The sequence below is a fragment of the Pongo pygmaeus genome, chromosome 13 (assembly GCF_028885625.2).
Source record: "Pongo pygmaeus isolate AG05252 chromosome 13, NHGRI_mPonPyg2-v2.0_pri, whole genome shotgun sequence".
NCBI classification, from domain to species: domain Eukaryota; kingdom Metazoa; phylum Chordata; class Mammalia; order Primates; family Hominidae; genus Pongo; species Pongo pygmaeus.
The window spans coordinates 119,199,356-119,211,563 of NC_072386.2; the positions used below are offsets into that span (position 1 = coordinate 119,199,356).

Here is a 12,208-nt window from a genome sequence, read left to right on the forward strand (position 1 = left end):
TGGGGATACTCCATCCAAACCATCCCAGGACAAATGGACACTGATCTGAAGAAAGGGGAAACATTTTCTAGGCAGAGTAAAACAAACAAGTCAAAAAAAACATAGAAAAACCCAAAAAATCACCCAAAGTAACAAACATCAATTTATTAAAGAAAACAATTAGAACAAAGTCAGTGTCATTCATGAAAAGCAGACTAGTTCTGACCTAAATTTTTTTTTTGCTCTTGTTATTGGTAGTTGTTCATAAGTTGGGATGTGGTCTTTGTCTAGAAGAGATAACACCAACTTTACCATATTAAAAACTTAATTATTTTTCCATTTTCTGCTCATATAGGGCAAAGATGAGTCCCAGCACACAGAATCTATGGTACTTCAGTCCTCACGGGGGATCAAAGTGGAAGGCTGCATCCGAATGTACGAACTGGTGCACAGAATGAAAGGAACAGTAAGTGAACCCATGAAGGAAGGCAGCCTTGATCCTGCGAGTCACATTTCACTGCAGTTCCCCAGGGCGTAGGAATGGGCACTGTATGCTACTCATCCTTCCCACCTACTGTTTAGTTTGGGGGGTAATGTAATAGAGGTCAGGAGTGAGTGCACTGAAGTCAAGTCTGGTTTCAGATCCTGGCTGTTACATTTTACATGTGACTTTGGGAAAATTACCTAGCCTTTTCTGGCTTCCATTTACTTCTCCAAAATTTGGAAATGGTCTGGGGTTGTTAGATAAGCTTATACTGAGAAGATGGGACCCTAGCCTCTCTTTTTTTTTTTTTTTTTTTTTTTTGAAATGGAGTTTTTGCTCTTGTTGCCCAGGCTGGACTGGACTACAGTGGCGCAATCTTGGCTCACTGCAACCTCCACCTCCCAGGTTCAAGCGATTCTCCTGCTTCAGCCTCCCAAGTAACTAGGATTACAGGCTCGCGCCACTACACCCAGCTACTTTATTTTGTATTTACTAGAGACGGGGTTTCATTATGTTGGTCAGGCTGGTCTTGAACTCCTGACCTCAGGTGATCCACCTGCCTCAGCCTCCCAAAGTGCTGGGATTACAGGCATGAGCCACCATGCCCAGTCAGGACCTTAGCCTCTTGAAAAAAATAGCAGCACTATTTTAATTAATTTATTTGATTGTATTTTGTTTTTGTTTTTGAAATGGAGTCTTGCTCTGTTGCCCAGGCTGTAGTATAGTGGCACCATCTCAGCTCACTGCAAGCTCCGCCTCCCAGGTTCATGCTATTCTCCTGCCTCAGCCTCCCAAGTAGCTGGGACTACAGGTGCCCGTCACCCCGCCCAGCTAATTTTTTGTATTTTTAGTAGAGACAGGGTTTCGCCGTGTTAGCCAGGATGGTCTTGATCTTCTGACCTCGTGATCCGCCTGCCTCGGCCTCCCAAAGTGCTGGGATTACAGGCATGAGCCACCGTGCCCGGCCTGTTTTTTGTTTTTGTTTTTTTTGAGACAGAGTCTTGCTGTTGTCGACCCGGGCTGGAGTGCAATGGTGCAATCTCGGCTCATTGCAACCTCTGCCTCCTGGGTTCCAGCAATTCTCCTGCCTGAGCCTCCTAAGTAGCTGAGATTACAGGCGCCTGCCACCACACCCGGCTAATTTTTGTATTTTTTAGTAGAGACGGGGTATCGCCGTGTTGGCCAGGCTGGTCTCAAACTCCTGACCTCAGGTGATCCACCCACCTCGGCCTCCCAAAGTGCTGGGATTACAGACATAAGCCACTGCGCCCAGCCTGTGTTATTTTTTTAATTAGGAAAGCAATGCATGATCTTGTAAAAATGTTTCAGAGTACAGGGATTTAGAAAATGAAAGTCTTGGCCAGGTGCAAATGCTCATGCCTGTAATCCCAGCACTTTGGGAGGGTGAAGCAGGTGGATCACCTGAGATAAGGAGTTCCAGACTGGCCTGGCCAACATGGCGAAACCCCATCTCTACTAAAAATATAAAAATTAGCCGGGCATGGCGGCACATGCCTATAATCCCAGCTACTCGGGAGGCTGAGGCAGGAGAATCACTTGAACCCGGGAGGCAGAGGTGGCAGTGAGCCAAGATTGTGCCACTGCACTCCAGCCTGGGCAACAGAGCAATACTTTATCTCAAAAGAAAAGAAAAGAAAAAGAAAATGAAAGTCTTCTAGCATCTTGTCTCATTGGTCATTAAGTCAATAAATATTTGCTGAGCACCTATGTGCTAGATGCTGTTCTAGGTCTAGATAAAACAGTAAACGTTGTAGACATAGAGCTTATGTTGTGGTGGGAAGAGACAGAAGTAAACCAGAGAAATAAGTAAAATATTTGGAACATTGTTGTAATCTGGGTGAAAGATGGTGGTTGCTTAGAGTAGGGTGGTAGCAATGGAGCTGGTGAGAAACGACTAGTTCTGCATATCAGAGTTGTTTTAATTCAAAGATTTATTTCCCGCATCTTTGGAAATTTTTCCCCTTGATTAGTTCACCTCTCCATTGCCTAAGTTAATCCTCTATATGTCCTATTCTTTCTTTCATTTTCCTTTTGTCTTATTGTTTTGTTTTCTAGAAGATTTCTATATTTTATTCTCCACCTGTTAATTGAAAAAATACATATGTATTATGTCTAATTTTCATGAGTTTTTTGTATTCTCCACTTGTTCCTTTTTCAGAGCATCTTATTCTCGTTTCTTATCATATTCAGAGCTCTTTTTCAGATTCACTTGTGTTCCTTGATACACATGTTCTTCTGGATTCATTTTTTTTTATTTGTTCATCTTGATCCCTTTTAGGATATAGAGATTCCTCAGTTATCTAAAGATCCTTATTGCTAGTAATCGATCAGAGATTCAAGGGGAATAATCAGACACAAGGTTATTAAGCTTTAGGACTTCCTAAGTGCCAGCATGTTGTTTTGGAATACTAGCTCCCATACTGATTAGCTATTTCTGGACAGTTTATTCATTTTCTTAAAAAAGAGCCACTGTGCCTGGCCTATTTTTTTTTTCCATATTCTATTAGTCACAGTAGTCATAAAGTCCGCTCGGGTTAAAGTAGAGGGTATGGAAGGACTGTCAGACAATTTGCAGATCTGTTTTAAAATCATTACCGCACAGGCCGGGCCTGTTGGCTCACACCTGTAATCTCAGCACTTTGGGAGGCCGAGGCAGGCAGATCACTTGAGGTCAGGAGTTTGACACCAGCCTGGCCAACACAGTAAAACCCTGTCTCTACTAAAAATACAAGAATTAGCCAGGCATAGTGGTGCACGCCTGTAATCCCAGCTACTCAGGAGACTGAGGCTGGACAATCACTCGAACCTGGGAGGTGGAGGTTGCAGTGAGCCAAAATCGCACCACTGTACTCCAGCCTGGGCAACAGAGTTGAGACTCCGTCTCTAAAAAATAAAAAGTAAAAATAAAATAGCTGGGCACGGTGGCTTGCACTGGTAATCCCGGCACTTTGGGAGGCCGTGGTGGATGGATCATGAGGTCGGGAGTTCAAGACCAGCCTGGCCAACATAGTGAAACTCCATCTCTACTAAAAATACAAAAATTAGCCAGGCATGGTGGCAGGCACCTGTAGTCCCAGCTACTTGGGAGGCTAAGGGAGGAGAATCGCTTGAATCCAGGAGGCGGAGGTTGCAGTGAGCCAAGATTGCGTCACTACACTCCAGCCTGGGTGACAGAGCGAGACTCCAAAAAAAAAAAAGCCGGGCACTGTTGCGGGAAGTCAGGGACCCCAAACGGAGGGACCGGCTGAAGCCATGGCAGAAGAATGTGGATTGTGAAGATTTCATGGACATTTATTAGTTCCCCAAATTAATACTTTTATAATTTCTTATGCCTGTCTTTACTTCAGCCTCTAAACATAAATTGTAAAGATTTCATGGACACTTATCACTTCCCCAATCAATACCATTGTGATTTCCTATACCTGTCTTTACTTTAATCTCTTAATCCTGTCAGTTGAGGAGGATGTTTGTTGCCTCAGGACCCTGTGATAATTGCATTAACTGCACAAATTGTAGAGCATGTGTGTTTGAACAATATGAAATCTGGGCACCTTGAAAAAAGAACAGGATAACAGCAATGTTTAGGAAACAAGAGAGATAACCTTAAACTCTGACCGCTGGTGAGCTGGGCGGAACAAAGCCATATTTCTCTTCTTTCAAAAGCAAATGGGAGAAATATCGCTGAATTCTTTTTCTTAGGAAGGAACATTCCTGGGAAGGAGAATACACGCCTGGTGGTAGGTCTATAGATGGCCCCCCGCGTATGGCCGTCTTTTATGGTCTGTAGACTGTAGGGGTGAAATAGACCCCAGTCTCCCATAGCGCTCCCAGGCTTATTAGGAAGAAGAAAGTCCTGCCTAATAAATTTTGGTCAGACCGGTTGCTCTCAAAACCCTGTCTCCTAATAAGATGTTATCAATGACAATGGTGCCCGAAACTTCATTAGCAATTTTAATTTCGCCCTGGTCCTGTGGTCCTGTGGTCCTGTGGTCCTGTGATCTCGCCCTGCCTCCATTTGCCTTGTGATATTATTACCTTGTGAAGTACTTGATGTCTGTGACTCACACCCTATTCGTATACTCCCTCCCCTTTTGAAACTCCCTAATAAAAACTTGTTGGTTTTACGGCTTGTGGGGCATCACAGAACCTACCGACATGTGATGTCTCCCCCGGATGCCCAGCTTTAAGATTTCTCTCTTTTGTACTCTGTCCCTTTATTTTTCAAGCCGGCCGATGCTTAGGGAAAATAGAAAAGAACCTACCTGACTATCGGGGCAGGTTCCCCAATAGGGCACCCGAGGCTTACGCCTGTAATCCCAGCACTTTGGGAGGCTGAGGCGGGAGGATCACAAGGTCAAGAGATCAAGACCATCCTGGCCAACATTGTGAAACCCCGTCTCTACTAAAAATACAAAAGTTAGCTGGGCGTGGTGGCACATGCCTGTAATCCCAGCTACTTGGGAGGCTGAGGCAGGAGAATTGCTTGAACCCGGGAGGCGGAGGTTGCAGTGAGCTGAGATCGTGCCAGTGCACTCCAGCCTGGGCGACAGTGCGAGACTCTGTCTCAAAAAAAAAAAAAAAAAAAAAGCATATATATATATATATAAAAAATACAATAAAATCATTATAGCACAAATGCTTGGCTCTTGGCTGTTTTGATCTAATGACTAGGGGAAGACAGCAAGAGTTGACTGTTTTGTCTACAAACATTCAGCCAGTAGCTCCGTTTTCAGCCCCATGAGGCCCACCTATATGAGTCGTGGCATTTCCCAGTCTTGAGACTCTGCAGTTCGGCTGGTAGATTGGCTCTTTGCTCCCATGAGGCATCGTCTGCTTATGTACGTGTGTGTGTGTCTGTGTGTGTGTGTATCCTTGGGTTTTCTCAGCTCTGCTCTATCATTTATTGCTTCTGCACTATTTTTTTTTTTTAAAGACAGGGTCTCGCACTTTTGCTCAGGCTGGAATACAGTGGTGCAATCACCGCTCCTTGCAGCCTTGACCTCCTGGATTCAGGCATTCCTCCTACCTCAGCTCTCCCTACTTTCTAAATAACTGGGACTGCAGGTGTGCACCACCACAGCCAGATAATTTTTAAATTTTTGGTAGAGACAGGGGTCTCTCTGTTGCCCAGGCTGGTCTCGAACTCCTAGGCTCAAGTGATCCTCCCGCTTTGGCCTCCTCAAGTGCTGGGATTACAGATCTCAGCCAGTACACCTGGCCACTTCTCCACTGACTGTTTTCCAGAAGCACGTAGAAGATTTTTCCCTGCTGGTGACGTCTCTCGTGCTCTATGTGGTGTTATGTCTTTTTTTCTTTCCAATTCTCACTTTGACAGAGTCCCAGAGGAGAGGACATATATGCTTGTTTACAGTTTGCCTTCTTTTGCTGGAAGCTTTAAAATAAGTTTTAAGACTGGGTACAGTGGCTCATGCCTATAATCCCAGCAGTTTGGGAGGCCAAAGTGGGAGGATAGCTTGAGATCGGGAGCTCTAGACCATCCTGGGCAATATAGTGAGACCCTGACTCTATAAAAAATTTAAAAATTAGCCCTATGTGGTAGTGGGCACCTTTAGTCCCAGCTACTCAGGTGGCTGAGTTGGGATGATCCCTTGAGCTCAGGAGTTCAAGGCTGCCGTGAGCTATAATTGTGCCACTGCACTCCAGCCTGCATGACAGGGTGACACCCTGTCTCAAAAATAAACAAACAAAATAAAATATAATTATGTTTTAAAATAAAATAACATAATGTCTTAACAATAGATTTTGACATATCTCCATGCTAGCTGGCATCTCGTCATCTTTAAGGGCTGCATAGTATTCTGCAGTATGACTGTACTATAATACGTGTCATCATTCCCCAGTTAAGTGGTTTTAAATTTATTCCTGTTATCAACAGGGCTCCAGTGATCATTCTTGTACATATATTTTTGCACACACATACAAGCATTTCCTCAGGATAAATTCCTGAAATGGAACAAGTGTCAAAGGATATAGACACTTCAAATTTTGATAGTTAAAATGTCAGATTGCCTTTAACCATATGTGAGTACTCTCATGAAATGATAAATTCAATATCTGATACCCTTAGGTACTAAGGAAAAGGACTTTCCTTAGTAGAGGTCCAGGAGAAAATCTTCTAGGCAGAGATAATAACAAAATCAGTGAGATAGGAATGTGTATAGCCTGTTTATGGAATTAGAATGAGGATTTCCGTAAATTGCCAGTGAACCCCGTAAGACTACACAGGATGGAAGCTTAATAGTGCATGGCTGTTTGATGCCATGTTGCTAAATTCCTGTCTGTTCCCAGCTTGTGCTGGAGTGACATAAACCATATGGGGCAATTGGAAGAGCTTTCCAAAACAGCTGAGCTCAAAGATCAAGCAGAAGGAGAAAGGCAATTCCTGCAAAGATTCTGATTCCATGCCCTTAAGTATCTCTGATGGTGTTAGGGGCCGATGGGCAGGTAGCCCACAGGGGTAAATGATCAAGGTGTTGAAGGAGCTCCAGAGAGCAGGTGTTAAACCTTTTCGGCCGGGCGTGGTGGGTCACGCCTGTAATCCCAGCACTGAGGGAGGCCAAGGCAGGCGGATCACAAGGTGAAGAGATCGAGACCATCCTGGCCAACATGGTGAAACCGTCTCTATTAAAAATACAAAAATTAGCTGGGCATGGTGGCGGGCACCTGTAGTCCCAGCTACTTGGGGAGCTGAGACAGGAGAATTGCTTGAACCCGGGAGTCAGAGGTTGCAGTGAGCTGCACTCCATCCTGGTGACAGAGAGAGACTCCATCTCAAAAAAAAAAACAAAAAAGAAAACCTTTTCAGGAGGGCCTGAGGCAATGGCAGGAGGAGCAAGAGAGGAAGGTGCGAGCCCTCTCGGAGATGGCATCTGAACAACTGAAGCGGTTTGATGAATGGAAGGAACTGAAGCAGCATAAAGAATTCCAAGACTTGCGGGAAGTAATGGAGAAGAGGTGAGTCTCCCTGAATTATGACTGGGAATGTTGATGTGTTCAACTGGAACTCTTTCCCAAGAGGAATTCCAAGGGGAAAGAGTTGAACAACTCCTGAGTCCTTAAATATCAAGGTAAAATAGGCAGAGACTTTTATAACCTGGAAAAAAGACCAAACTTGAAAAGACAACCAAAGGAACACAAAGAGGGAGGCTTTTAGGAGAGGTAAAACAATTTTACGGGCATGGTGGAATACAACTGTAATCTCAATTACTAGGGAGGCTGAGGCAGGAGGATTGCTTGAGTCCAGGAGTTTGAGGCTGTGGTGAGCTATGCTCTGCAGCCTGGGCAACATAATGAGACCGCATCTCTAAGAAAAAGGGAAGGAAGGGAAGGGAGGGCAGGGAGAGGGAGAGAAAAGAAAGAAAGAAAGAAAGAAAAACAATTTTAGGAAGTATCCCTGACTATTCCTCCCTGCCATTTTTCATGCAGCTCCAGAGAAGCCTTGGGACACCAAGAGAAGCTAAAAGCTGAGCACCGTCACAGAGCAAAGGTCAGAGCCTGGCAGAATTGGTGTGGATGTTTTGGTGTCTGTCTGTAAACTGCCTGGAGAGCCAGGTTTTGGCAGATGGCCACCATGGAGGATCTGGGCCATATTATGCCGGTGTGTGACTAACCTTGGGATGTCCTCTTCCTGCTCTGAGCCCATCTGTGAAAATATGTAGCCCACGTAGAATTTGAGGACTGTAGAAAGAAGAAGCCCAGGAGCCCCTCAGAGAGAAGTCACTCAGCCCTTTTCTACAGATTCTCAACCTGAAGCTGCGGGAGGCAGAGCAGCAGCGCGTGAAGCAAGCAGAACAGGAGCGGCTTCGGAAGGAAGAAGGCCAGGTCCGTCTGCGGGCCCTCTATGCTCTGCAGGAGGAGATGCTGCAGCTCAGCCAGCAGCTGGATGCCTCTGAGCAGCACAAAGGGCTGCTTAAGGTCGACCTGGCTGCCTTCCAGACCCGAGGCAACCAGCTGTGCAGCCTCATCTCAGGGATCATCCGGGCCTCTTCAGAGGTGAGGGGGCTTCAGAGTGACTCTTCGCTGTCTTTGAAATGGAAGACTTTAAAAGCAAAACTGTTTTCTGACTTAAAAAGTAATATCTGCTATCTGCTTATTGGGGGAAATACCAAACATTACTTGTTATCTCCATATCTCCTTACCTAGAAGTAACCACTGTTAACATTTTATTTCTTTTATTTCTTTATTTTTATACCTGCTTATTCTGGAGTCTTTTTTTTTTTTTTTTTTTTTTTTTTTTTTTGCGATGGGGTCCCCCTTTGTCACCTAGGCTGGAGTGCAGTAACACAATCTCAGCTCATGCAACCTCTGCCTCCCGGGCTCAAGTCATCCTCCCACCTCAGCCTCCTGAGTAGCTGGGACTATAGGCGCATACCACCATGCCCTGCTAATTTTTGTATTTTTTTGTAGAGACAGGGTTTTGCCATGTTGCCCAGGCTGGTCTCGAACTCCTGGGCTGAAGTGATCCCCCTACCTCGGCCTCCCAAACTGCCGAGATTAGAGGTGTGAGCCACCATACCAAACTTTTTTTGTTTTGTTTTGTTTTTAAATTAGCAACAGGGATCTCACTATGTTTCCCAGGCTGGTCTTGAACTCCTGGGCTCGAGTGATCCTCCCACCTTAGCCTCCCAAAGTATTGGGATTACAGGCATGAGCCATTGTACCTGCCCTGTTTCTTTGCTTTGCTTTTTTTTTTTTTTTTGAGACAGGGTCTCGCACTCTTGCCCAGGCTGGAGTGCAGTGGTGTGATCATGGCTCACTTCAACCTCCGGCTTCCAGGTTCAAGCGATTCTCGGATTACTTGAGGCTAGGAGTTCGAGACCAGTAGGTTTCAGCCAACATGGTGAAACCCTGTCTCTACTAAAAATACAAAAATTAGCTGGGTGTGGTGACGCACACCTGTAATCCCAGCTACTTGGGAAGCTGAGGCATGAGCATCACTTGAACCTGGGAGGCAAAGGTTGCAATGTCCGAGATCCTGCCACTGCACTCCAACCTGGGCAACAGAGATTCTGTCTCAAAAAATTATTATTATTATAATAAAACAGTATTATTTTTGTCTAACATATTGTCACAAACTTTTTAAAAAATTACGCTGGCCCTTGTTGCTGAGAATACAGACGAATTTATACTTAGAAACTATGGATGTGATAGTAAGTTAGAATTATTAATACCTTTAAGAGAACAGGGAAAGAAGTATCAATGTGTTGAATGTGGATACTCCATTGGTGCAACAATTCCAATTGTAGGAAATTTATTGACTTGTGTGAGGTATGATTTACCTAGGGAACGACCACTAAGCACCATCTCCGTCACTCTGACAGAGCGGCTATCCTACAACAGAGAGCCAAGCTGAGGCTGAGCGAGCTCTGCAGGAAATGCGGGACCTCCTGATGAACTTGGGGCAGGAGATCACCAGAGCCTGCGAAGACAAGAGGAGGCAGGATGAAGAGGAGGCCCAGGTAAAGCTGCAAGAGGCACAGATGCAGCAGAGACCAGAGGCCCACAAAGAGCCCCCAGCTCCCAGCCAGGGCCCAGGAGGGAAACAGAATGAAGGTGGGTTTCAGTATGGATGTGGTCCTTTAACTCGTAAGTTTTAGATGTGAAGAGAAACAAGAGCATGTTTTGAATGTTGTGTTAAACTGTAGGACAGTTAACCAGAATTTTATGTAATGTATTTCATTCAGTTTTGGTTGATGTGGAGTCTGATTTACGATTCCAACACTTTCCGTTAGGACTTGAAATTCTGTATAACTCTAGCAGATACATTATTTCAATTATTGCTGCTGCTGAGTATTTTAAATAAATGCGCACAGATATGTGTTTGTGTAATACGTATAAGGGGTCAGGAGTTCGAGACCAGCCTGGCCAACATGACGAAACTCCCATCTCTACCAAAAATACAAAAATTAGCTGGGCATGGTGGCGCGCACCTGTAGTCCTAGCTACTCGGGAGGCTAAGGCAGGAGAATTGCTTGACCCAGGAGATGGAGGTTGCAGTGAGCTGAGGTGGCGCCACTGCACTCCAACCTGGTGACAGAGTGAGACTCCGTCTCAAAAAAAGAAAAAGAATTAGTGTACCATAGTTTTTGAGAGTGCTGACTCTGGAGCCAGATCAGTGGGAGTCTTGTTTTTGTTTTTGTTTTTGTTTTTTGCGGGGAGGGGATAGAGATTCGCTCTTGTTGCCTAGGCTGGATTGCAGTGGCGCAATCTCGGCTCTCTGCATCCTCTGCCTCCCGGGTTCAAACAATTCTCCTGCCTCAGCCTCCCGAGTAGCTGGGATTACAGGTGCCTGCCAACACGCCTGGCTAATTTTTGTATTTTTAGTAAAGATGGGATTTCACCATGTTGGCCAGGCTGGTCTCAAACTCTTGACCTCATGATCCACCTGCCTTGGCCTCCCAAAATGCTAGGATTACAGGTGTGAGCCACCACACCCGGCCTGGGAGTCTAGTTTTTCTTTTTTGGTGTTTTTTTTTTTTTTTTTTTTTTTTTTTTTGGTTTTTTGAGACGGAGTTTTGCTCCTGTTGCCCAGGCTGGAGTGCAATGGCACGATCTCGGCTCACTACAACCTCCGCCTCCCGGGTTCAAGCGATTCTCCTGCCTCAGCCTCCCGAGTAGCTGAGATTACAGGCATGCGCCACCACACCTGGCTAATTTTTTTGTATTTTTAGTAGAGACAGGGTTTCTCCATGTTGGTCAGGCCGGTCTCGAACTCCCGACCTCAGGTGATCTGCCAGCATCGGCCTCCAAAAGTGCTGGGATTATAGGCGTGAGCCACTGCGCCCAGTGTTTTTTGTTTTTTGTTTTTGTTTTTTTTTTTTTTTTGAGATAGGAGTCTCACTCTTGTCACCCAGGCTAGAGGAGTACAGTGGTATGATTACGGCTCACTGTAGCCTCACCCTCCCAGGCTCAAGTGATTCTCCCCACTCAGCCTCCCAAATAACTGGGACTACAGGCATGCGCCATCCTGCCTGGCTAATTTGTGTATTTTTTGTAGAGATGGGATTTCATCATGTTGTGCAAGCTGGTCTCAAGCTCCTGGGCCTGTCTTGGCCTCCTAGAGTACTGGAATTACAGGCGTGGGTCACCACACCCAGCCTTAGTTTTTCTACTTAGTAGTAATGTGACCATGGCAAATCACTTAACCTTTTTGTGCCTGTTTCCTTTTCTATAAAATGGAGATAATAATAGTATCTATTTCCTAGTTATTGTGACAGTTAAAGCAGTCAGTACATACATAAAGTGATTATAACAGTGCCTGCCTCGTATTACGTGTTCAGTAAATACTAGCTATTATTAAAACCTCTCTTTTATTTCTCAGACCTCCAGGTGAAGGTACAAGACATTACAATGCAGTGGTACCAGCAGCTGCAGGATGCTTCCATGCAGTGTGTGTTGACCTTTGAGGGTCTGACCAACAGCAAGGACAGTCAGGTAGGGGAGAGGTATATGGCAGTAATTTTGTGGGCTTGATGGTTCTCAGAGAATGAGCACTTCGTGTCCCAAAGGAATGTAGTTGGCATGTCACTTTACCTGATTCTAAGTGACATCTACTCAGCTCTTCAGAACACTGCCTTCTCACTGTTCTCTTCTGGCAGGCCAAAAAGATAAAGATGGACCTCCAGAAGGCTGCTACCATCCCAGTGAGCCAAATCTCTACCATTGCAGGTTGGTCAGAGGGGTTAAGAATGTGACCTTTCACTT

At 45.2% G+C, this 12,208-nt stretch overlaps 1 protein-coding gene across 2 annotated transcripts in view; it reads left to right on the forward strand.

The window, feature by feature from the left end:
* The window catches only part of GLE1 (GLE1 RNA export mediator), a 37,170-nt gene that overhangs the window by 10,860 nt on the left and 14,102 nt on the right, over positions 1-12,208 (forward strand). For both annotated transcript variants that reach the window (XR_008504561.2, XM_054501090.2), the window contains exons 3-9: positions 335-445; positions 7,311-7,459; positions 7,931-7,991; positions 8,243-8,497; positions 9,826-10,057; positions 11,826-11,938; positions 12,103-12,172. Coding sequence is in view for 1 of the 2 variants with exons in the window: in XM_054501090.2 (XP_054357065.1) it covers positions 335-445; positions 7,311-7,459; positions 7,931-7,991; positions 8,243-8,497; positions 9,826-10,057; positions 11,826-11,938; positions 12,103-12,172 (991 nt within the window). In the remaining variant the exon portion in view is untranslated. The remainder of the gene's footprint in view (positions 1-334; positions 446-7,310; positions 7,460-7,930; positions 7,992-8,242; positions 8,498-9,825; positions 10,058-11,825; positions 11,939-12,102; positions 12,173-12,208) is intronic.